Source organism: Argopecten irradians, chromosome 5 (assembly GCF_041381155.1).
Source record: "Argopecten irradians isolate NY chromosome 5, Ai_NY, whole genome shotgun sequence".
Lineage (NCBI taxonomy): Eukaryota > Metazoa > Mollusca > Bivalvia > Pectinida > Pectinidae > Argopecten > Argopecten irradians.
In genome coordinates, this window is record NC_091138.1 from 34,213,334 (window position 1) to 34,240,458 (window position 27,125).

The window sequence follows — 27,125 nt, forward strand, 5'->3', positions numbered from 1 at the left end:
TGTGAATGCATTCGGGTGGTTGTTGATGACATAAATGGACACTTCAACGCCTTGAGCGGGCCAAACAATCGAAGGTGACATGCTTATTGCCGGTGTTAATAAAGAAAATCGCATATTTCTGATGTCTGGGCTCACCATTACACTTGGCCTATTCATAGTAAACAATATTTTTTATGTTGCAGTGAAAACAAACTTGGGGCCCAAGTGAGGGGCATTTGATATGTAATCATCAGATATTAGATACCGGCCTAAGTTGTGATTGCATGGCGTTTTAATGTCTACATTGATAAATATCATATTGTTTGTAATGTACATGTACAACATTTAAATTAGTGAATTATTATATTCCCATTTAATTAATTTAAAGGCCCTTGCCTTGCAGGTTGGGTCACATGTAACATAAACGTTACATGCAATGCTTGAACAAGAAATTTCTTTTTTTTTTACGACAACAAACCAGCGAACTGATTTGTCTCTGATAATTTTGCGATGTATGAACCGACACTTCTACCCTCATATAGCATGCGTTGAGAAAGCGAACTAAGTCCAATGTGGTAATTATGATACGGACAGAAAACACAAAATGGCAGTTTACAAAACAATTGTCGAAATCATAGCTTAGTTTACAAAACAATTGTCGAAATCATAGCTTTCAAAAATTTTCATTCTGTTTAAATTAAAGCCTTAGTTTTTTTCCTTGAAAATAAAATAACACTCGAAATGTGCTGTTTTAGTCATCAATGATAAACAACCGTAACTTTATAGTTAAAAGAAGTTTTTGTATTTTTTTTTGCATAATAAAAAATATTAGAAACAATTAATCAATTAAATGAAGGGGAGTGGGGGCAGTTTATAACTGAAATCAATTTGACTTGTCTGTTGATCTGTCTATAAAAATGGTGTATTTATTTGCGGCCTGATCTGTGTAATATTGAGGTAAATTTTTATCAAAATCAGCAGTAATGTCTTCTGAAAGTGAAATTATATGGCAACTATTTAAGCATTGATGTCACTATTTTTTAATTTTATCGGGGTATGAAAAAAAATTGTTTGCAAACTGTGAATCCGCGTAGCGGAATCTCACAAAAGTTTGCAAACAATTTTTCTTTTCATAACCTGATAAAATTAAAAAATAGTGACATCAATACTTATAATTAATTTTATACTCTATTTGATAAAATGAAGTATGTTTAAATGTAACATTACAGTGGTTTTTCAAGGGACTCTTTTTTCCGAATCAATACGCAACGTCAATGTCTCTATTGTGACATCACGATAACGTCGGGGTTTCGCGCCATTCTTGGATTTTTTTTTCATAGTGGTATGCAACAAAAATATTGGCCAATCAGAAAGCCAGATTTGGTATGAAAACAAAGAAAAATTAATTATGTAACTATAATATCTACTGTGAAAATTGTGGGGAAAGGGACATTTAAAAGATTTGTCCTTGATGAACAATTTTGATTTTCAAGGATACTGCCAACTTTGAGTTTACATTTTCACTGTAACCCTACTATGTAACTTTAACAAATGCAGTTGACATTGTTCAGTGCATGAACTGTCATTCGCTTATTTTAACGTCATTATCATTGAGAAGTCACAATTGTTGTTCCAGTAATCAAGGAAGGTGGTGATTGAAATGGTTTATCCATCCTTAATGATAATGTAATGAAATGGTTGATCCATCCTTGATGATAATGTAATGAAACGGTTGATCCATCCTTGATAATAATGTAATGAAATGGCTGCTCCATCCTTGATGATAATGTAATGAAATGGCTGCTCCATCCTTTATGATAATGTAATGAAATGGTTGATCCATCCTTGATGATAATGTAATGAAATGGCTGCTCCATCTTTTATGATAATGTAATGAAATGGCTGCTCCATCCTTGATGATAATGTAATGAAATGGCTGCTCCATCCTTGATGATAATGTTATGAAATGGCTATTCCATCCTTGATGATAATGTAATGAAATAGCTGTTCCATCCTTTTGTCCAGTTGATTTTCATACACCTATAATTGCCAACTGAATAGAGTTGAATGTTTCAATCTGAAAAAAAATCCAAAAAAACAACAACTTAAAAATGCACTAAAAATATATCTTGATACAAATAATATTTAAAAGTATACCATGCTGAATGATTAACTGTTTAGGTGTATATGTAGTTATTAGTTTTCCATAATAGACAAGACACTAGTTAGCTTGCTTATTGACTGGCCAGAATTGGCCATCCCACCAGCTACTTCTTGAGAGTCGCATGACTCTGGTTGTTCACATACAATGCATATATTCAATATCGGGTAATTTCTTCTTGTTGACTGGTTTGTCAAGATAATTATTTTGTGTTTAAGTGGGGTTATTTGGTTACAGCAAATAAAGAAAATGTGAGAATATTACATTAGTCTTTTCATTTTTGTCTTCTTTTTGATTGCATGATAGTTCAATTATATTGTTACAATATAAATACGTATATTTTTCCTATTTTTCAAGTTTTGAAACTTGTGTTTTGATTTAGTTTGTTGTATTTGTTGCATGAGGTAAATGTTTTGGTAATTTTAAATATACAATGTTGGTTTTAATCATACCTTAATTAACCCTCTGCAAACCAATCTTATTTATAAAATATTGTCACAAGAATATTTCTTCAGTTCTTTATACAATAAAACCCTGTTATATCTCCACCCGTTTTACCACCAAACCTGCTTATCGCCTTGAATTTATTCAGAACGGATTTCCCTCCATACTAATGCACCCGTTATACCGCCATCCCCCATCACATTCGCGGAACAAATGATTAAAATAACACTTTAATGACCTCGTTAATATCGCCAAATTCTGTTATTAGGGACACATGTTTTCGTAAGGTTCTCCACTGCCGACTGACAGTTAATCAGCTACACACACTATGGCCGTATGTACACAGTGAAATCAATTAACAATATGGGTACGCCTTTGTTATTGTTTTTGTAGGTGTCGAAAGGTAGGTATTGACAAGAAGGAACCCACAAGTCTGTTTTTCGATATCGCCGTTCGTTTATATTGGACCATAAAATGCAACTAGCAATTTCAAGTGCAATATAAATATCACATACGTGCAGAAGAATCCGCCGTTTACTAAGATCAAATCGTCGTCTGAGTGCCGTTTATTACCGGAGGACCTGTTTTGATATTTGCAGACGTGTGGTCAGTCCGGTCACGACTGCACTGCGCTTGTTCAGAACTTCTTCTCTGGATTTCCTGGGATAAAAATATATTGTAACAGAGAAAATCCCAGCTAGCAGGCAATTACGGCTCAATACTTGGTAACACAAACAAGTTCGGTTTTTGTATTTTACATACATAAAGCTGACATATTCATTGAAAGACTACTATCAAAATTTACTTTGATTTTGGAACTATTCATATTACGAAATACGAATTGGCCGTACAGTACACAGAATGACTAGAAAGCCTGCTTCAGTACGGCACCGACGGACTACCTATATTTAGCCCTAATTAATTATAAGATTTCAACGACAAATCCGATATACCGCCAAACTCGATATATCGCGAAAATTTAGGAAAACAGAAGGTTGCGATATAACGGGGTTTTACTGTAGTTGCAAAAGTCTAGGAAATAAAAGAGAATCTGTAAGCGATAGGCTGATGATCGAAAAGTTTTTTTTTTAAACCGATCATCGATTAAGATATTGTTAAACCAATTAATCAGATTTTCATATTTGTGTCACAAAACTTTTGTTTATCATAGTTCAACTGAGTAATTAGCCCATTTTTGATGCTGTGAAACAGCATTCTTAGGTACGCAAGGCGAGCCTGTGCACATTAAAACAATGAAATCACTCCGCGATGAAAATTAAAAGTTGTTTTGTTCATTTCACATAATACTTATGGTATGAAAAATAAAACCCAAATTTTCAAAACCACAGACATCGAATTTGTACATACATATACACCATGGATGGAGTGTTTTAAGTGTTCAGTTGGGTCTCTATGATATTGGTATTACTCCGAGATAGTAGTCTCCTGAAAATCACGAACAACGCCGCCTTCGCTGTCTTCCTCCGCGGCTGACTTTCGATGGATTTTAGATTGTGTATGTTTATTTAAAGTTGACGTAATTCATGCTAATGATCAATGATTGTAATCAAATGTTAGGAAGGTTGCATTGACGAACTATATTTGATGGTATTATTGCACAGTAAAAGTTAATAGTTTTGAGTATGTGCTTCCTCTCTTGATCTGTCACTGGGAGTTGTGTCTTTTGTTTATGGACAACTGCGTTATATTGAAAGTCTGATGTATTGCATGAAGTTTTTTTGATGTTAGCGTTCTTATGAATTCAAAAGACATTGTTATAAGTAACCAAATAATGTACCTTTTACTTGGCAAAAGTATATGGCCATGTTTTGTTATGAGTCAAAAGTCAGCAAAGCACAACTCGCGGTATATGATGTTCTGCACGATAATATCTCGCCAACCAGTTACAGGCTTACGAAGACTTGCTAAAGTCCGGTACTTGACATTAAGTTTTCTTGATGTTAACGGCTAGCGATCTTGTGAATTTAAAAGAAATCCGAGTGATTTACGTAATGAAATAATGTACCTGTTATTCTGCAAAAGTATCTGGCCATGATTTATTAGTCAAAAGTCAAAGCAACCCATTTAAGTTTTCTAAAAAGGAAACCAAAACATGTCCGGAAATGGTAATATTTCTATTGTTATATTTTTCCGAAAATATTCTTCAATGTTAAATGGATATTAAGATACGGATATGTTTACTTATTATTTTTTGTCATTGAAGGGACATTGATGAAATTGATAATTTAGTAATTATAAAAGAATTATAAAAAATGATACTCAGATTCTGAACAGTTTCATTGGTGTCGAAATCGTTATTTCAGAAATAATTTAAATATAAAATTTATTACTGTTATTTCAGGAAAATGAGTTATTCAACTTACTGTTCTTGAAAAACTTTAAATAACATAAAATAAATACGGTATATCGTGAATATATTTTGTTAAACTCCGAAATTCAACACTGCACACTTAAAGTATACTAAATTCAATATTTAAATGAAAAACCAATTTCTTTATTATTTTGTTTGAATCCTTCAATCACAGCATCTATGAGTGGCCTTGGCACTTTGATTATTACCCTAGAGTAATTGTTGCCATATACAGTTCAGTATCCATCATGATGCATTAGCTATATAGTCTGTCGCAGTGGACATGGTTTCTTACCACACTTATTAATGCCTTGTGATTTAAATGATACTTGTAGTTATTTCTCATCAGTTTATAAACATAATTATGCATTGCAATAGTCTTGGAATAGTGTTTCAATAAATAGAAGAATTATTTCCTGAATTTGAAAACCGATTGTAACCGATAATCAATCGATTTTGACATTCCAATTATCGATATGTATGAAACTGATTCCCATCACTGGTATCTGTAAACAGATCATTTTCAAAAAACAGTTGCTATAACCAAAGTTGAATAAATTTAATTTGATACATGTATTTTTATCAATCCTACATACCGTATTCGACCCAATAAGCGCCCATGTCCCTATGAGCGCCCCTCCTCCTTTTTAAGGTCTCAATTTCAATTGCCCAGGCATAAACAAGGACCAAAACTACATAAAACGGTATAAATTTGCAATAATTTTGACTTATTAGCACCTTTTCATTTTTATAAAAAAAGACGGGTCGAATACGGTACTAAGCCTTCAGCAAGGATTTTGTATCAGTCAATACCTTAGCAATGACAAAAACCTTTGTTAAATAAGTATATAGCGATTCATCTGCTAAAGGTGCAATAAACCATGAAGTTTCATAAAAGATAATGATTTGTTGACAGTTTTCATCTTCAAACATAGACTGTTATAAACAACAAACTGAATACTTGATGGACTATGAAGCGAATGTTAAAAATTCATGACTTTTTCAGCTGTCTCGGTGAAAAGGTTACAAGATCAATATGTGATCAATGCAATGCTGAAGGGTATAGAGAATTTCAATCTACTTTAGTTAGGTCTAGAATGTACATATTCTGATTCAGTTATAACTTGTAAATTACCGTATACCGGTACATAGATTGCTTACTATATGCTAGTGTTAGTCTAGAGGTGACTTTGTTTTACCATATTCATAATTATAAGAATGATTCATAAAACGTGTGTGGTTTTATCTCTCTATTCAAAACAAAGCAAAAAAACTGGCATATTATATTAGCTGTTGATAGGAAGTAAATTAACGAAGTACTTGTTTCATGATTCATATTCTTGGTCTATTTGAGGGGTCTCTATTGCAAAATCTGACATAGACAACTGGTGTAATAGCGACTGAATTATTTGGATTAAATGCTGTCAATACTGGTAAATTTAAAGTAATTTATTATTTGTCTGGACTATAAGCTTGCAATTTTCCTAGTAAACAATGTAACCTACAAGCTTTGTATACACAACTCGGTATGTGTGTATTCAAGCTATTGACCAGTAAGGCACAGCAGCACCGTTTTCGCTGTCTGAAATCTTGAGGAGATTTATAGCGCCATAGATCAATGTTACTGTGGGTGAGATATATCAATAGCTTTTAAAACAGACATGGAAGTTTTATATATAAACTGTATTTATATAGACATATATAATGATATAGCGCTGCAAGGACAGCACAGATTATTGAAGGGACTTGAAGTCAGGGTGATGTAAATACAGATTATTGAAGGGACTTGAAGCCAGGGCAACTTAGTATCTGACAATGTTTTTGATATTAAATCAGGCACTACTCTGGTCTTGGCCTATGTAAATACCCTAATATAGGTATTTCGATTGATAATTCTTGATCATTCAGTAATATCTTTAGTGAGGTCTTAAATGGCTCTCCAATAAATGAAATGAATTGATTCTCTTTTTGCATTTAACTCCAATCTATGTAATTCCATTTAATTACTTATTTTCAAGAATTTACCAAGTACATGTATTGTATAAGTAAACACTCAATATTTTATTGCATAAAACCAATAACCACCAAGATATCAATATTAAAATAAAGTGATGTGAGATACTAAGTATGTATTGTAAATTACAAATATAGAGACAGTTTGCTTAGTTGGTTTCACATCATTTTGTTGAGAAAAGGTTAGAAGCAGCAGACCATCCATCATAAGACTGGCGAAGGTCCTGTTTGTATTGTCTGCTACTACAATGGCTGCCCTCATTTCTAGCAAGTCAAGCTGTAATTCTGTTTGGTGATCAACCCCTGTTGTCATCCTGTACATTAAATGCAGCAGCAAATATGATTGAACCGTATTTGAAAGAATGCTGTTGTATTTTCGTGACACATGGATGCGGGCAACAAGAATCTTGTATGTATGCAAATTGGTGTCTCATCATCGCTAGAACATCCATACTGTATATTATGTACATGAGAAGAGACCTTATCATGGTACTTATTTTTTGGAATGATTGTCCTCAAAAGTAGATTGACCATAGCTGTTAATAGGACGTTAATTAATCAAACAAACAAAAGTAGATCTGTATGAAATAGGTATGTATCAGTCAGCGAGTATATAGTGCAAATATGATCAGTAGTAGCTAGTATCCTTGTCTGTCATTTTTCTATAACACCTTACATTTTCTGTAATACCTCATGCATTGATAACTACAAGTTCATTTGTATATGTACCTTCACAGACAATGTGGTGACACAGCTGGGCGGCTGTTTAATGCAAGTTTAAAAGCATAGTACTGGAAGATCAGCAATGTTCAGCAGTTAATACATATATAGGAAAGTATATATATATGGGGTTTTGGAGGGTTAAGGATTTGCTTTTTCTCTGTTAAAATGATTTCTGACAGGTAATATGTAATCTGCTTTTGACTTCAGTACATACTCGCTACTTTCCGGTTTATTGTTCCTTTCAAAGAATGCAGTGAAAAATATTTTTTCGATTATCAAATATTTTTTGTCAAAAATTAACTACAGTGTATTACCATACTTGTTATGGCTGTTAAGTTTATATTACAAGCTGTAGCCATATACAGTAGGTTGATGGGTTTTTTCAGGGAGCTCTAGATCTATTCCCCTCCCCACCACCACCATTTCGATTGAAGGTGAGTGGAGGCTGAGAGAATATGTGTTTTATGCTGGTCTGTATATATTGATAGGTTACAATATTTATACCCTTCCACCCCGTGCTTTTATCTCCAGTCAGCCTTGATTGATTGTCACTCTTGCCAGACTTGGCACTGGAGCCCAACAGCAGGGAACAGCCAACGTCAAACAACACTGAATGTATTTCAGGATGTAAGGCAGACTAATGATTCATGGAATACCGACTTTAAAGTAGCTAAAAGAGTCGTCTAAATTAAAAAATAACTTCATACAGAGTATAGTCATCTGTAATCTTGTGTCCATGACCAGTGCAATGATCTTTAATTTCTGTGATGTTGGCCATTGGGAGTAAACAGGATAGTTTATCATCACAATGAAGTCTTTTAGTTATTTTGATTAAGCAGGCATGAACAAGCAAAAATTGATAAATAATTCTGCAGTAAATATTGTCTTCAGGTTAAATGTTTCTGATGTGACTTATCAATGACTAGTATATTTTATGTATACAGTGTGTACACTGTCACCTGCATCATCAGACAGCAACTCTTATGTCAATATTTCTGATGACAGTGTACACATTGAAATGTCACATCAGAAACATTCAATGGCTATGCAACATTACTGGGGGTAATATGAATTTGGAAAAGTCTACTTTGAATGTTTGTGATAGAACAAATAGTAGAAGTAACTATACAAGCTAATGAGTTTTAGTAGTTTGTTGGTGCTTTAGGTTATGTTTTGATAGAAAGTTGCATACAGGTGTTGACCACTGGTTGGTGATTTGTCTCCAGGTACTCGGACTTTCCTCCACTATCTAAATCTTGAATGCCCTTATATGACCTAATTTGTTCACAGGATGTTAAACTGAACAGAAGTTGGTTTCAGTGGATGTCAACTTACTCGACTACAGTCCACATTTGATCTTTAGCTGTTGTGACTTTTGCCCACCACTAGATGATCAGCTGTCTACCAAGTTATTGGTTGTCCCCCCATCTGTTTTGTTACCTGGTCATCCTTATCCAGGTACAAAGCTTATGTATTGACTAAGATAACAGGGTAGAGATAGGAAAGGGCACCATAGGGCTTCTGATAAGTCTTGTTATATATGATCTAAAGAGAGTTGTAACATGTAGATAGCAGATATTAATCCACGACAACTTGCAATTAGTACATGACTGTACGCGTACATGCAATACAACTTACAAGAAAAATTGTTTATTATGTAACGTATTATCAGTTGGCTAAACCTGCCCATGTCTCGTCTAGATCCCTGTTACTACTGGTGTAATGGTAAGGCATTTAACTTGTTATTTAAAGTAAATAAAACTGTAGTCAGGAACTTGGCTATACTGGCAAATCATGTTGTCTCTGTGACATATTAATAAGAGAACAAGATTATTTTGTTTTATGTAAACAAATATGTCATTGTTAAAAAAAAATGTATGCATGTACATTCTTGTACTAAAGCATTGGCAAAGCTCTTTTAGGTTATATTATAAGATATCTATGAATTTCTGTATTCCGATCATGTATCAAGATATCTACATCAGATTGTGTTCCTAGATGTATTAATAGTATCAAGGTTAAAAGTATCTTATATTACCCTTGGCCACCTCTGAAATCTCGAATGATTTAGTTCAACATACTCTAAATACATGGATGTCATTGACTTTGGTCAAGGTTAAAGTGAATAGTCGGGCAAAGGAAACCAGTCTAAATGCGTTCCTTGGCCTTCCAAAAGTCATTGTATACCATAATGATGGTCAAGTTCTGCTTACGGTGTCCAGTTTTGACCATTGAAATTTTGGGGAAGCCCCGTGTAAATTTAGCACAGTTCTAAATATAAATTCTCCAAACTCTTTGAAAACGAGGCTGCGTGGAAATGTCAACATGGACATGTGTTTCTCAGTCGTGTCGGTTTCGTTTCGTGTGATAAACCACTAATGCGGTATGCAAATTGTTGTTTTGAGATGATAGATTTGATGCAAATGAAGTATTCTTACATTAATGACAATGCTTTGTAATCATTTTTCGATAAAAGTATCTTGTACATGGAAATCGACACAAATATTCGGCCGATGCAGAGATGGGGCCCCGGCAAGGGGCAATTATTGCAGCATAGCATTCGTCGTATTTTACATCAACCGAATCATGAAGGTTAAATACAAATAATCGTAACATAATTTCCCATTTAAAACCACACGAAAACGTTCCATAGAACGTCCATGCATGTAGCTGTCAAAGATGTGAAAATAAATTAGCTCATACATAGATATTTTACAAGTACAATATATGTGTTCAATTATTCGTGTAGTTTTTTTTGCAGAGATTTAATTAAATTATCTATGTCTCTGGTTGGTTGTTTTTTTGTAAACAATATTTGAGTTCTGGAGAGAGATGACATGAATGTCCAGCTGGAAGGAAAGAAACTTTTATGATGTATATGTATCGTACAATGTATATATGTAAACGTACATTCCATGTAGCTGCTATAGAATTACAACTAGGAAATTCTCTCAAACATTGATAATATTTAATTCTTCACATTCATGTAGGCCTATGCTGTGAGAATTAACACATCATATATATTTCCAGAAAACATATAGGCCTACATGTATGTTACTTTCCTTTTCTGTTGTTTCTTGTTCTTTTTTGTGCTCTGGAGAAAAAGATGATTGAGTTGAAGAAAAGTAATTAATTAAGAGAAATGTGTACCACAGTACTTTGTCTGTAGCCGAGGGGTTCTATACTGTTTTAATAGTCCAGTAATTAATAATTAAATTGAAAATTTCAAAATTAAGATGAAATTGTAAATTCCATTTTTGAATGAAGTGGTTCCCCTCCTTTGAGAGTACACAGTGTGTATACCCTTTTAGGTTTTTAGGAATAATACCTGAATAGGAACCTGAAATAACATGACAATCAATCAGGTATGTGTGTGTTGGGGGGGTGGGGGTGGGGGGGCTAAAAGACAGAAGAATCATGAGGTTGGGAAGTTGTAACTTGAGTGGGGGGTTGAAATATAGAAGAAATAGCTACAGATAACTGGAAGTGGAAGGGTGCTTTATCATTGATCTAATCATTGCATATTTGGGGTTTACATGGCTTTTTTTTTGGTTATTTAGTCTCATTGATTTTGGAGCAACTTTGAATCCATATGGTACTGTATATCTTTCTTTTTTCCATGTGTAGCTATTTCTTCTGTATTTCACCCTCCGCCCAAGTCACAACTTCCCATTAGGTACCACTTTTTTGTTTAGAACTCAAATCAAAGACAGATGTACATAGTACTACATACTACATTTTAGTCTATGTGTTTGTCATCACTGTTACTACAGTATTAATACATAAATGGTCTATGTACAAGTTACACATAGACAATAAATGTGAAATTTGGTTCAGACAAAAAGATTTTTAACATTTCAGATAACTTGCTAGTTTTATGGTTTTATTTATATGTTGAGTCTACTCTCTTGTAAAGTAGAATTTAGAAATATTAAGACAATGTTATCTATATTGCTATATGTAAAAAAAATCCTTATATTTTAAAAGTAATTGAAAAGCTATCTCACAAGCCCTGACAAACAAATGGGCAGGCATATGGATGCAAGAATTATAATCACTGGATCTAGAGGACTAATATAAACAAATATTTCTACAAAGTTAAACAATGAAAAAGTATTGCATCATAATTTTATTTAATGATTACAGTTGAAAGGAACATTCAATAAATTAATACTGTTTAAATGTTCTGTTCATGATCTTCTAGGTCCATATTGGAAAAGTTTACTTTCAAGAGCACTCAAATCAACATTCTTCAGTCTTCATATGATGCTATTTGTATGTATATGTATATATACATACACTTGTATACAGGTCCAAGGGATGAACTTTCTGTATTCATGTCACTATGCATGCATGGTGCCTGAAAAAAAGAACCAGCAATTTTTTTATATCTGTTGAATATGACAAAAATTGAAATGATCAATTTCAAATATATATAAATGAATAAATGTAGGTTCATTCTACAGGTTTTTTTTTATTTTAGAGAAAACATTTTATAAGTTGTGAATGTGTCACTGATGCATTTGATAGAATCAAATATTGTTTCAAAAAAGATACAAAATTCATTATCTATTGTTCCAACAAAAATTCAGAATAATTATAAATGATACATGGCTGCAGTACATTTCAACTCTGTAAAGTTTGTCATATACACATGAACCAGGTACAGTTGTAATAAATATACAAACACTATTTATTATTATGACCAGAAATAATATTGTATGTGTCCTCCAAATATATCTAAAGAACAAGCTAAAACCTACATGTACATATGTATATGTGTATATCAGAACATATACAATACAATTTTACCAATTAACCTACAATGTAAATCCTATATAAAATGTATGTGTATAACACTACCAGAACATGTACAGAACAAAAATTTACAAATTAAAAATCTATAAATATATACATCAGAACTGTATGAATTGACCGGTAGCATACAGGGCATTCATTACCCCTAAAGAGGCCCCACTAAAGAACCGCTATTTACCCCAGGGTTACGTTTTACGCGATTGGGGAACAGGTATGAAACATGTGACCATATGTGACCACTCATTTATGAAAAAATACTGCTAGGGACTATTTACATAATGATCAAAATACGAAGACTCACTCACAATCAGCTGAGCAGGGAGTACCGGGTACGTAGTAGGCCTAAAGTAACTGTTAAGTAGCGGTCCGGAGCCGCGTGCTCGTTTGAACTGTTCTCTTCACTATAACAAGTTGTATTAACACTCTCCATGCGTCGTAATGTTTACCGAGTCAGTTGTTGGGATTGTCGCTGCTCCATTGCCTTTCCTTTCGCATTTTAGGTGAGTTAGTTGGTTGTTTTGGCGGAAACATTTTGGTTCAAAACTACGGTAGCCATGTTTTGTTTACTACGGAGAGTGGTGGGTGTTGCGCATGCGTTAAGATTGAACTGCACTCTTAGCCGTCCGGGAGGACTTTTAGGATTCCCATAGATATTATTATTTTCTTCGCATGTACAGCGATTTTGACGGAAAGTTTTATTTTTCTAATTCATAAGAAATTATACCGGATATATTAATACCATTTTTACCGATTTTACAGTCACTTGCCCGACTATTCGCTTTAAAAGGTCAAATACCAATGAAAAAAAGATAAACTGTAAAACTTGAAGTGTAGAAGCAGTTCTATACCTTTTGTTTACATTTATTGTTCTACTATTAACTTCACTTTAAATTAAGATCAAAACAATGAAAGATTGTGTTGATATATGCCCTCCTATATCATCCATTGTAGTTCTTATTTTAAAACAGGTCATGTTTATATACAGTGCTGCCAGCTGCAAGTTTGAGCTGCAAGTTTTGTCATTTTACTCAAATAATGGATGAAGCCTGGAATCAAAACAAACAAACGCATTAGAGGAAAAGAGGATGTTGGCAAAGTATATGTATTACAATAACGATAATCAGGAAAAACTACTTGTCTATATCTGGGATGACATATAAACGATTTGTCCTGCCATGATATACACTGTATCCCCTAGTAGCTCTAGTCTATTGGGATACATGTTTGATGTCTATAAAGCACAATTATTCACTGTCACATACATATAGTTGTATAGACAGCAACCACCGATCTATAGTGGGAAAGGATATTTTCTATGATATCTTAGTTGTAAAATGATATATTGAAAGGATTTTAGCAGAATTTGTAGTTTCACTTTTGTACATTTGCCGTTGTTTCACTATTCAATTTGGGTACTGGGTGACGTCATCCATTCGAAATGTTTGCATTGTGAAATATTCAAAAGGTTTGAGCTATAAATACATCATACAGGTATATTTGTGTATGGTGCATGGATGAATGGATATGCAAGGTCATCTCATAGACTATTATGCATATACACATGTATATACAGTGGACAAGAAGTCGAGAACTATATTAGATAGCCGACATAAAACATATTGTTTCAGCATGATATTTTATTTGGGGTTATCTAGATCTGTTTAGTTTGGGTTATGATATTTGGATCTAGTTGCTATATGGTACTTGTTTGTACTCTGATGACTACTCTTGCCTAGCTTTCAGCTTGAAGGCTGGGGTATATGTATAACTCCATGAGGTGATATTAAATGGAATTTGTAGTCCAGTCAGCCTAGCTTAAATAAAGGCCTCATTTCAAACTAATTGCAACAGAATGTATTCTTTGCTTCTTGGATTAGTAAAACATCATCAGTATACATAACAGTAAAAAATGCAACAGAAAATTTAAATGCAAGAAAGTTTCAGCCTACACTATTACGAGATCGAGAAAAATAGGGAAAATTACACAAACAACAACTTCTAAAGAGTTATGTCTTTGCTTGGTAAACGTTGCTCATCTTATTATGTGAATATTATTAGTTATTTGTCACCATTAGCATGCATCTTATTTAGGGGGTTCGCTGGGTGTTTCAGAAAACCTTTTTTAGCCCACCATCATCAGATAGGGGGCTATTCAAATCACCTTTCGTCCGAGGTCCGTCGTCCGTCCATCCGTCCGTTAACAATTCTTGTTACTGTTATTTCTCAGAAAGTGCTGAAGGGATCTTTCTCAAATTTTATATACAGGTTCCCCTAGGACCCTAGTTGTGCATATTGCATTTTGGGACCAATCGGTGAACAAGATGGCCGACAGGCGGCCATCTTGGATTTTGATATTTAAAGTTTGTTACCGCTATTTCTCAAAAGTACAGAAGGGATCTTTCTCAAATTTCATATATAGGTTCCCCTAGGGCCCTAGTTGTGCATATTGCATTTTTGGACCGATCGGTATACAAGATGACCGACCGACGGCCATCTTGGATTTTGATAGTTAAAGTTTGTTACCGCTATTTCTCAAAAAGTTCTGAAGGGATCTTTTTCAAATTTCACATGTAGGTTCCCCTAGGACCCTAGTTATGCATATTGCATCTTGGGACTGATCGGTCAATCTTGTATTTTGATAGTTAAAGTTTGTTACCACTATTTCTCAAAAAGTGCTAAAGGGATCTTTCTCAAATTTCATAAACAGGTTCCCCTAGGACCCTAGTTGTGCATATTGTATTTTTGGACCGATCGGTATACAAGATGACCGACCGACGGCCATCTTGGATTTTGATAGTTAAAAGGGATCTTTCTCAAATTCCATGCATTCCCTTGTACCCTAGTTGTGCATAGTACCTTTAAGGACTGATCCATTATGCCTTTCGGGACTGATTGGTAAACAAAATGGCTAACCGGCAGCCATCTTAGATTTCATTGTTGTAGTTTGTTACCACTATTTCTTAGAAAGTACTATAGTGATCTGTCTCAAATTTTATATGTAGTGTGTTTGAAAAAGTTTGAAAAGCAGGGAAAAGATCCCTCTTTCCATTGTCAGACATAGATCATTCTTTGGTGGGTGCCAAGATCCCTCTGGGATCTCTTGTTGATGAAATGGGGTATATCTCTCAATAATTGGAATGGACTTTCAATAGCAAAAGTGGGATCCTTTTTGTTTTGTTTTTAAAAATTACATGTAGACTGTCGGTTATATTACTTATTTCATAATCCTTGTAGAGTAAAAAAAATAACAACAGTTGGCATTTTTCAATGTAATTGATAATATATTGATAATTTGATATATTATACATAAAATCTAATTGGTATATGAATCTAGTCTTTGATCTATGTAATCTTGTCTTGTGTATACTGGCAAGGTTCAATGATATTTAATGTTGTAACAATGTATAGAACTTGTATTCATATGGCTGGTGTACAAATTAAAAACAATAGGATTTATTTTGATGAGCTTATACGGTTCTTACAAACCTAATTTATGCTAACATTTAAGCATTTGAACAGGAACTAGTTTATTATATTTGTAAACTAACTGAAAATCTGCCCATTTGTGATGCATCTCATTGTAAATTAACATCCCAAACAAGAGGTATATCATCCTATAAAAAAACTGCTGTTAATCAAGTCTTTTGTTTCTCCGATGGGACATTTCTACAGACATGTTAACCAGAATTAAGTCTACTAGACAGGCCTGAAAGATTCCATGTAGATAGAGATGTAGATGTCTTTTACTAATTTGTCAAGAACATAAAAAGTTAATGTGCCCTAGGCTCCTTGCTAAGGATGAATTGGGCTTAGCATGTTAACATCCTAGCATAGCGAGGTCCAAAAATAACATTGTTCAATGCATAAAAATTAGGGAGCACCACAGTGAAATGGGTCCTTGTACACCCCTACTCACCTGTTTTACCCATGTAAATTACAGCACTAATGTGGCATAATTATTGATCATTGGCTTTCAGTTTGACTTGTATTTCACACATGATGTAGGAAAACTGTGACAGTGCCACGGCAGGAACCAACACCTGGCTAATTTTACTGTTTAAATAGAAGTTTGACCTTACCTGACTTGAGTTTACGGATTTTGTAGCATGTTTGGAATTCGATTCAAGATACATGTAAATTTAAATACTTGTTCACCAGATAAAGCACTATTTGCTTTGTGATGTAACACAAGTCTTTGCGATTGATATACTTTATTTGTACCATACCTGGTATATAAACATCAGACCATCTATCCAGCTTTAATATCAGAAAGTCACTGTACTATATCTACTGTATGTCAGTCCAGTCTTTTTCTCTTTTTTTCATATGACAGTGATCACAGACTTGCCAAATTAAAATTTGCATTGCTTTTAGTGGTAAGAATAGAAATTGTACCTGATGACTAAATGTATATACCGGGTAGGTAGCATACATAAACTTTTTAAGCTAGAAGTGAATATTGTCTTACTGAATGTGGTTTTTTTTTAGTACAGTTGTTTTGAAATACATATTGTACCTGATGACTGAATGTATATATAGATATATAGCATACATTAACTTTTTAAGCTAGAAGTGAATATTGTCTTACTGAATGTGTTTTTTTTAGTACAGTTGTTTTAAAATACATAAGTGAATTTAGACCAACTGAATGTGTTGGTAGGTAGTAAACAGGTGTTTTAGATTTTAAAACGGTTTACAGGTGCTATTTCAGCATGAAGTATATAGTTAATGTGGGACTGAATGTATTTTGTTAAGTCTGTTGTTGAATGATATCATCAAAGTGTAACTAGCAAAAGCCGTCTTCCTGTGTTTCACATTTCACTTCCTTCCTCCTCCATGTAGAACTGGGTAGATGGCCGACAATAACAGCCTACAGAACGACAAAGGGGACGCGCACCACCAACCCACGCAGTGTCTGATAGCGTCACTTAAGTCTGTTGTGTATTTTAAATTATCAGTTATAATATAGAAGCATTAGATTTTACATAATTTTCACTCCTAAATGCTTGGCCGACATTTATCATATAAAACGTGTGGAAAGTGCAGATAGATACAGAAAATCAATATTAAATAATAAAATATTGCATGCCAAGAGTTATTCATTTATTGGGGTCAATAAAAGTTATGTGTGAAGTGATAATTTTAAAGTTAAAATACATGTATATCATTTTGGTAATTTTTGAATATGGTCGGCTGATTAAGTTTAAGGATTTAATGTTTTAATACTCAACAAATTACTTTATTACTGTATTTCTCTTGATAAACACCCATCATGTCCAGTATCCCTGCCACATTGCTGTGGAAGTGTTGGTATGGTCTATCTAGTACTAAGCTAGATATCATTTGACCAGGAATGTCATCAGATCAGGATATATCATATATTTATTAATTTCAAATATAGAAACATATTTCACTGAGAACTTGAATTCTGTACAATATAAAGAGTACATTTAGTGGGTAAAAATTAGCTTTTTAGACTTGCTAGGTTGCTAATTATGGTTACAACAGTACTACCGGAAGTCCTAATTATAATTTGTCAATGGGAACATCTCATTGGGTGTTTGTCATAATTAAGAGTTGTTATTGGGTAGATTGAAGCCGTCTTGTGTAAAAATACCTTTCCTATACATGTCTATGGGACTTGTGTTTTATCATAAATGACTCTACTTGTACACCTAATACTAGTATATCTGATTTGTGGTCTATATGTGGTATACACACATATATATACCCCATGTAGTTAGTATACATTCGAAGGTAAACAACACAGTATATATACCTGTGGTAGTTATGTATTAGGTAAGTGGCTGAAATAGCTGTGTGGTTTTAGTTTGAGAATATACTCCATAGTGGTCTCACCACGTCTGGCCGTATGCCAGTCGTCTGGCTATGTTTCGTTGGGAGCTGTACATGTATAGCTATATAGCTACCCTTACAGTATATATCATACATACGGCAGTCCACAGCGAAGTAACATGTATAGTGCCTCTATGTCATAAGTTTTTATTAGTATTTCAAACTAATGACCCATGCCAAATGTAAAAGCGTGGAATGTGAGCTGGATGCCAAATTGCAGGTGTGATTATGTATGTAATGTTGCAGTATATAGAAAACAGTACAACTGTGAACCCGTGTGTACTTTGAATACAAGGCTATTTCTCTATGATGTGCTTCATAAGTTGGCATCGCTGTGCAATGATTCACTGTAGATGCAAGTGGTTAATTCTTTGTCAGTGACCATCTTATTCTCATTTATATATATAGCAGTAATATCATTACACAAAGTATAGCTGGTACATTTTCTGTTGTTGCTGATGAAGGTCATGGTCACAGTCATTTGTGGGACTCATACATTTGTGTTTTTCCTGCGAGAGGAAGACCACCGTAATTAGAATATTGAAAAAGTATCAGTTTTTGAACTTAATATTGAATGAACAATTCTTACAATTATTACAGGTCCAAAACAGCTCAGATGATACCTTATTGCTATAGTCAATCAAGGGCTCTGTACCCCACCCTGTAGATCTAGACTAAAGTTGCAAAATAAGAACTGCAGCCACTGTACCTTTTTCACAGACACTAGCCTGTGTATGCAGTATAGGCATCTGCCAGTAGCACATTAAAGTACTGGTCAAAATTTTCATATTTATATGATGATAATATGCGTTATGATATTGTATGCTGTTGAAGTACCTGTGAACAATCTCTGTAAAGTTGTATTTCTTGTAATTTTCACTGAAACAATATGTTGTTTTAACATTTGATATTTGAACATGGACATGTACATATTGATGATTTAGCTCCACAGAACCATATGTCAGCCTATAAGAGAGCCAAAATCTAGGGATCATATATTCCTGGTTTTTACTATAACGCTTCAATAACCGCCATGTTCAGTACCTTCGGGTTTTGTCGGAATTCAAAATCGTATCACGTGACTGACGTCCACACGTCCTGCATGTGGTGATTCATGTAACTAGTGTAAGTGCACATGTGTTTGTTTATGTTTTCGTTCTAATTAATATGAGCAAATCGTGCTGGTATATGTCCACAGAGCGAGTATTTGAAACATCTAATTCACACATTGCCATAATTCAATATTGTGTGTATCAAATATTGTAATGTGCGAGCATTATTTTCTCTGTAGATCAAGTCTGCTGAGGTCGACCACATGTTTTGTTTAGGAAAAAGTTGACATTTCTCTTGGTTTCACAACTCTCATGTTACTTTGAGATTGTCATGACGATGTTCGGAAGAATTTGGAATGATTTGACCTCTTTTGAGCCTATTTAATTTTTAGCTCACCTGGCTTGAAGCTTATGTCATGGGGCGGCGTCTCTTTTGAGCCTATTTAATTTTTAGCTCACCTGGCTCGAAGCTTATGTCATGGCGCGGCGTCCGTCGTCCGTCTGTCCGTCAACATTTCCTTTAAATTGCTACTAGTCATAGAGTTCTGCATGGATTGTAACCAAATTTGGCCACAAACATCCTTGGGGGAGGGGGAACAGAACTTGTATAAATTTTGGCTCTGGTCCCCCGGGGGCAGGAGGGGCGGGGCCCAATAGGGGAAATAGAGGTAAATCCTTTAAATCGCTACTAGTCATAGAGTTCTACATGAATTGTAACCAAATTTGGCCACAAACATCCTTGGTGGATGGGGAACAGAACTTGTATAAATTTTGGCTCTGACCCCCTGGAGGCAGGAGGGGCAGGGCCCAATAGGGGAAATAGAGGTAAATCCTTTAAATCGCTACTTGTCCTAGAGTTCTGCATGGATTGTAACCAAACTTAGCCACAAAAATCCTTGGGCGAAGGGGAACAGAACTAGTACAAATTTTGGCTCTGAACCCCGTGGGCAGGACGGGTGGGGCCCAATAGGGGCAAAAGAGGTAAATCCTATAAATCGCTACAAGTCCTAAAGCTTTGCTGGATTGTGACCAAATTTGGCCATAAACATCCTTGGGGGAAGGGGAACAGAATTTGTATAAATTTTGGCTCTGATTCCCTGGGGGCAGGAGGGGTGGGGCCCAATAGGGGATTTAGAGGTTAATATGAAAATTCCTTCAGAAAAGAAACAATAAACCTGTATTCAGAACATAACTTGGCATTACAAACCAGGTGAGCGATACAGGCCCTCTGGGCCTCTTGTTCACGTGTACACGTTAAAAAGATATTTTACTTTTATAATTTAAAATACTTCCAGTGGTAAAAGTGGTAAAATTAGAAAGTTTAAAACTCAGACAAACGGAGAAAAATATGTATAACACTTAAACAGTTTTTACTATGACAAAAAGAGCGAAAGTGATAGACCATAAAACTTAAATTGAAATTATAACCAGACTTTTCTGATGGGTATAAATGGATAGTAGGGTAAATATACGTACCCAATCTAATATACTTTCTGGCTACGGAGATTATAGCTAAGTCATTGCAGCTAATGTTGGTAGATATTTTGTTTAAATCATTGTTAAAGATGTCCAATCTTTGAAAAAAAAAAAAAAAAGTTTTAATGCTATTCAAAGAACATTCATCTCTTTATCAAAGAAATAATATATGAATTTAAGCAAAACATCAAAATGACAACTCTGTTTTAACCATGTTCCAGAATTTAAAACATTGGCATGTACAGCTGTTATGACTACAATATTATCTGTCAGTATGAAATAAAACATAACTGTATTATTAATAGAGCATGCAGCCTTTTAATAAGTACCTGTGATTAAAATACTGGCAGTAGACTTTGAACACGTTATACAACCCTGGTGAAAATTTCATTTCATGCCATGTAAGAAACTTATATATATAGTGTCTAGATATTATGCAACTTATTCACCTATAGTCCACTAAACCTCCCTATATTATCAGGCTTTTTTTTTTTTTTTTTTTTTGCCAAATATATATATATATATATATATGTTAGGCAAATATTTTTTTAAAACCTAAAGGTAATAATAATATAGGCAGGTTTAGCAGACTAATTCACCTAGGCCCTATATATATATATTGAAGGAATTAAAAATGTTTTTATTATGATCATCCTAATTTTACATGAGGTAGCTAACTGGCAGGGTGAATAAGTGAAAGTGCACTGCTTATATGTGTGAAGTAAGAATTGTGATAAGTGGCTAGCTACAATGAGCGAATGTTAACTATTTTGAAGGTAAACGATTTGACTTGGAAATGCAGTATGCATCCAATTATATTTCAATGAAAAAGACTTAAAAAATATAAAACAATCGATTAAAAATGCGCAGATGGCAAAATAAAAATGTCTAAGGCTATATCCAAGATAACAATGCACCCCAAAAAATAAGATATTCTGAAGAATAAATTAAAATTGACTAGGTCTATTATAAATACAAAAGAAATTGTATAACATATCTTGAGTATGACAAATGATAAAAATAACATGCTGCGAAACCTGTCTCACTCCGGCGTTAACCAACTACGAAGAAAATATTGGTAAAGTGCGTCGGGCACTTGCTCTGTCTGCATTGCTTAGTTTTCAGTATATAAATCATGTGACCACGCGCATGCGCAATAAACGTGTGTTAACCTACAACCAACCAGCTCTGTAATGAGCCTGCTGCCTATGTCGGCCTGTGAGCAGGCCTTTTAGAACTGAAAACGACGAAAAGTTCTTAAATTTTGGCTATAAACATGCCTCATCTCCGGTGCTATGTACATACTCAATTTCGTGTCCATTAGGCTGTATATTCCGTAAGCGGTTACTGTGATATGTGCAATCTTTCTCGGGTTCAAACCATCGCCCAGGAAAGTCGCCATTGAATTTTCATTCCGAACACATCCAAGGTAGGTGTACATTGTTTGTCGGCGTTATCCGTACCGTTTGCTACAAGCTATTGTAAATTTCATTTTAGATGTTTATTTACCTTTATGCGAAAATGCTTAGAAATCTATTTCGTATGTTATTCAATCATATTTGGACATGGGGAATCTTTTCAGCTGGGAAAATCGGTCAAGGTTCAATCGCGTAGCTTCAGTGTTTATTGGCGTGTCTTTCATTGCCCTGAATAATCGGGTGTTTCGTGCAATTTGAAGTTTGTCATTTAATAAATATATCCAATATGTATGTTTCGTGACAATGCATATCTCCGTTGCACATATGTTTAGCGTGTTTTCAAACGAAACAAGTCGGCGATTACACTAATATTTTGGCAGCCATTTTGCCTCATCAGAGTAATGGCTGCCGGCGACATTAAAAATTCAAGATGGTGGCTGTCTCACCAGTCTGGTGCGAGAAATTATTATGAATTTGGATTGCAGCCGACACTTTTACTGCTTTTCCTACGCTTTTGTAACCTCATTTATGTACAAATTCGTTTCATCAGCATAATGTTGTTGAGTTTGTATTTCATTGTGCGTTCTCTTAGTGACGTCGGGGATTTTAAATACCACGACTGGGGCCAGTTGGATGTCGATGTAAAAATTATGAACACGCATTAGGGAAACTTGTGTATACATTACCTTCGGGGTCCTATCATAATCTATAAACCTCATATTTTACTTGTAGCCTGAACGGTGATCATTGCTACAGAATTCATGGTTTATTGTTGTGCATTGCGCAAATTTAATAAACTTCAAAATGTGTTGCAAATCAAGATCTACTAATTGGCCTATAGCATAATGACAGTGTATGTTATTGTAGAGATGTCATTGTTCACATGTTCCTAGACTTTGTGATTTTGCATTATTGATTCACCGTGTTTGTTTTTCAGACTTGCATGAACTTAATTTATTATTTACTGGATAGCATTATGCATGCTTTTAAAATATAACAGAGTCTAGGAGTAGTATTTATTTCAAAATTTTGAAATTTTATCACACAGGTACAACTGCTGATTTACTGATGAAAACATTTACCTGTTGTCATTGACTCATAATTGCTTGAAGTAAACATTAGTTGCACATTTAATTTAGACATGATTCTTTTTTGTTTCAGCTGTCATCCAAAGATCTTAACATTCATCTTGCCTTAATCTTTCATTGTGACTACCTGTACTCTAAGGTAAATAAAGTTTGAAATTGAAAATAATATGTAATCTTATGTCAATATTAAATTTTAATTTTATATCAATTTTTATAGTCAATGCTCATATATATATGAACTAATGGAAAGGGATTTATGAAGTTTGAAAGTGGCTTATTCATGTTAAAATAATAAATCTCTTATTGAAAAAAATCATAGCACATTTTAACATGTCTTTTTCTTCCTTTGCAGAGTGAAACTTAATTGCCAAATTGTGTAAGATATTATCACTGCCTATTACCATAATCTCAGGTAAGTCATTTCATAAAGAAAGATAATTAACTATCAAAACATATGCAATCTTAATTCATCAATTATATATATAAACAGATTTTATTAACATAATTAAAAAAAAAATATATATAAACTGATTTAATTAAAGATGCTCCACCGCTGACAAATGGTATTTTTTCACTATAAAAAACAGGAGCAGACGATTTAGTATTTTTCTTCTGTTACAAAAGTTACTTACTTTACACCATTAACACCATTGAAAAGTTTGAGCTTCTAATTTTACTTCAAGTTAAAAATATGAAAAATAATTAATTGCATCCCGAAAAAATTCCGTGACACTATATCCTATATGGAATTAAGTACTGATTGCGCATGCACTAAAGGCGAAATAAATTATTTTATATTATTTTTTGTGTTAATTAGGCATATATGTACACGATTAAACACCAATTATTGTTCAAATGATTAATATCATTTATGCTCTGTCGGCAGTGGAGCATCTTTAACAAAATTTAAAAAAAAATGTCAATAGACTACTTCCAATTCCTTTGTTGAACTTGGTTGTGTTTTTGAGATAAAGAAATGAATAATTAAAGAGGACTAAATTTTGATATTGAACCTCTTGTTGACTTTCAGATTCATATCAAAACTGAAGCTCATACTATTTATATGAGGTAAGTGATGAAGTGTAAAGACCAGTCGTTTTATGACACAACATGTAAAATTCTACAATGTTAGGTCAAGTAACATTTTGTGAGGTCAAAAATATATGATACTGTAAATGTATGGAAGTTTGGCATGATGGCAAAACAATAACTGAAAAATGATGAAACAGCCGTCAGAAAATCAAATGTCTAAATAAAATTAAAGTGAATTATGTATTCAGAATGTAAGCTATTGCATGATTCAACTGTATTCTTTTGGAAAATACGGACCCCAAAATGTATTAAATAAATTTCTTTACATTCAGTGGTCATAGTGAAATCTGTATGTTTCTATTTCTCTTCTCCATTCCAGATTAGTTGCTGCCTGTGGTTGTGTAACATATCTGTTCTTAAATATTTATAGCTAATTCAGCATTTTATATCAAACAAAGGTAAGAAGGCAATGAAATTCATTTCTTGAAATTGAAGTGCTCCTTGTCCTAAGGAAACACTTTGTACAATTGTTTTAAATATATTAAGAAATGAATGAATATAAAAAGGATCTTGTTTAATGGTTATATAATCAGTAAATAAACGAAAACTACTGTTCATTTACATTATCAAGAACTGTTTAAATAGTTTATATTATCAGTGAAAGAATACTAGATATGTAATGGTGATGCATAATGAGTAATGCATTTTATATCTGTTTATCTGCAGGATATTTTACAGACAAGCTAACCTGCTGGGTTCAATGAGAAAGGTATGAAATACTGTTGATGAGTTTTACCGGGTTTTTTTCCCCACAAAGTTGACTTGCCATACAGATATGTAAACAGGTACAGAATAGAAATGTGATGTGTCTGCCAAACTCGCTCAGAAACCCACCAACTACAAAAAGCACATTACTAAATGATAATTACAGGAGATTAAATAAAACTTGTTCAGTTCCCAAGTATCATCAAATTTCCATGATTTGTACTTCATTTTAATCAGCATTATCATTGTGAAAAAATTTATCTGGTAACTATCTATTTCAGATCAAGGAAACCCCATTGGTGAACAAATATAGATCCACTAGGACACTGATCCTTCAAAAGTTGGATTTATTTCCATTGATAAAGGTAAATGTTAAAAAATACATAAAGAGAAAAGACTGCTGTCAGAATTCTTAATTTTAAGTTCTAGCAAAATATGAAAATCCTTGCCCTTTCTGGGTATTAGAAAATGTGTTTCTTTATCAGGGGTATTGACTCATTCTCCCCTGAAAATTCATTATTGACTGCTTTTGAATTAAAGAGTAGATCAAGTGTGTCCTCAGTGTTATTGGTTGGTGTGAATGTATGTGAAATATATATAGTTTTGTAATGTGAAAAATGTTTTTATGTCTTATTATGTATTACTATGTAAATGTTTATATATTGCGATAAGTTCTAAAACTTAAACAAAATAAAGGATCTGAATCAGAAGTGAATGGGTTAAATACTTCATTGTATATATATACATATTTGCAGTTTCCATATATTCTGTTGTTAGCACCAAAAAAATTACACATTTGCAGTTTCCATATTCTGTTAGCACAAAAAAAAATCAAAAATCATTAAATACTTAACTTCCAAATGATGAGATGAGAGTTGTTAGCATTAGTTATGAATTTCATTCATAATAGTGTTTGTTTTGTATTACAGTTCCTCAGAACCGGCAGGAGTGCTGAAGCAAGAGGTAGTCATTGCCTCTAATCAACGAATTGACTGATATCATAAAAAGTGCCAAATTCTCGGGGAGATGCAAGAAGGTAAACAGATTTCAGTCATGAAAAAGAAATGTTAATCTCGATTTTAGGTCGGCGTTGAATGTTAATCCCAAATCAGTGTTGAAGGTATAGTGGTATACATTTAATAAAGATCAACTGATAAAGGCAACTTGTTTCATTTTATAGGACTGACTCAAGGTCTGATGATTAAAGTTGGAGGATGTGTAACTGATACAATTCATAATGAATACATTTGATTGTCAAGATAATGAAATTAATGGGTAAATTTATAATTGCAGTGAGTAAACCTCATGGGGCTCAGTGGAATGCTGGAGGAAGTTGGGGAACAGGATCAAATGCAGATGACGGAGGCTGGAGTCAGGGCCCTCCTGCGTCTGGTAGTGGTTGGACCGGAACAGTAGCTGGTAAGTCCGGACTCTATGTTATAATATACAATTTTGATGAGGTTGATCCATGTATCGACAGTGTTCAAAATGCTGCAATTGTTTTATTATTTTACTTGGTTTTTATTTACAAACAATAGTTGAAAAGATATACAACAGTCAATAGTGTTAAAGGGACAATTCACTCAGGCTAATTTCTTTTATATAACCAAGAAGCAAAATATGGCATAAATATATTGTTCTACATTTCGTATGAAACATATAACATAAAATATTGACGAATTCCACGTTATTGTTTAGTATTTTAATTGATACCGTTGTAATTACAAATTGTTGATCAATACGATTAAACAGGTACAATATGTACGCTGTACCCATACCAGAGACAAAGTCACGCACATCAAACAAATGAACTACATAACCACTGAGAAGGTGATAAAATGATTTTTTAGGCAAGACAATTCACCTAATAAGGTAAACACACTATTGTCCGAGCGATTTGAGCAGTTCTAGACAAAAGTAGCATTACTC

General features: G+C 33.8%; 1 protein-coding gene and 1 long non-coding RNA gene across 6 annotated transcripts in view; one reads left to right on the top strand and one right to left on the bottom strand.

Annotated features, from left to right (window-relative positions):
- LOC138323626 (trinucleotide repeat-containing gene 6C protein-like) overlaps window positions 1–27,125 on the top strand; it is a 38,410-nt gene that overhangs the window by 282 nt on the left and 11,003 nt on the right. For 4 of the 5 annotated variants that reach the window (XM_069268363.1, XM_069268365.1, XM_069268366.1 and 1 more), the window contains exons 1-9: window positions 22,047–22,322; window positions 23,473–23,538; window positions 23,752–23,811; window positions 24,430–24,467; window positions 24,811–24,889; window positions 25,158–25,200; window positions 25,478–25,561; window positions 26,126–26,232; window positions 26,490–26,615. In XM_069268363.1, coding sequence (XP_069124464.1) covers window positions 26,223–26,232; window positions 26,490–26,615 — 136 coding nt within the window. In that variant the 5' untranslated portion in view covers window positions 22,047–22,322; window positions 23,473–23,538; window positions 23,752–23,811; ... (3 more) ...; window positions 25,478–25,561; window positions 26,126–26,222. Of the gene's footprint in view, window positions 1–22,046; window positions 22,323–23,472; window positions 23,539–23,751; window positions 23,812–24,429; window positions 24,468–24,810; window positions 24,890–25,157; window positions 25,201–25,477; window positions 25,562–26,125; window positions 26,233–26,489; window positions 26,616–27,125 lie in introns of those variants that run through there. The other variant, XM_069268364.1, reaches the window with a different exon arrangement.
- Window positions 11,554–13,290, bottom strand: LOC138323628 (uncharacterized). The gene is made up of 2 exons (XR_011208574.1): window positions 12,815–13,290; window positions 11,554–12,051 (listed from the first exon to the last, which is right to left on the bottom strand). It is a non-coding gene; the product is annotated as an uncharacterized lncRNA (long non-coding RNA).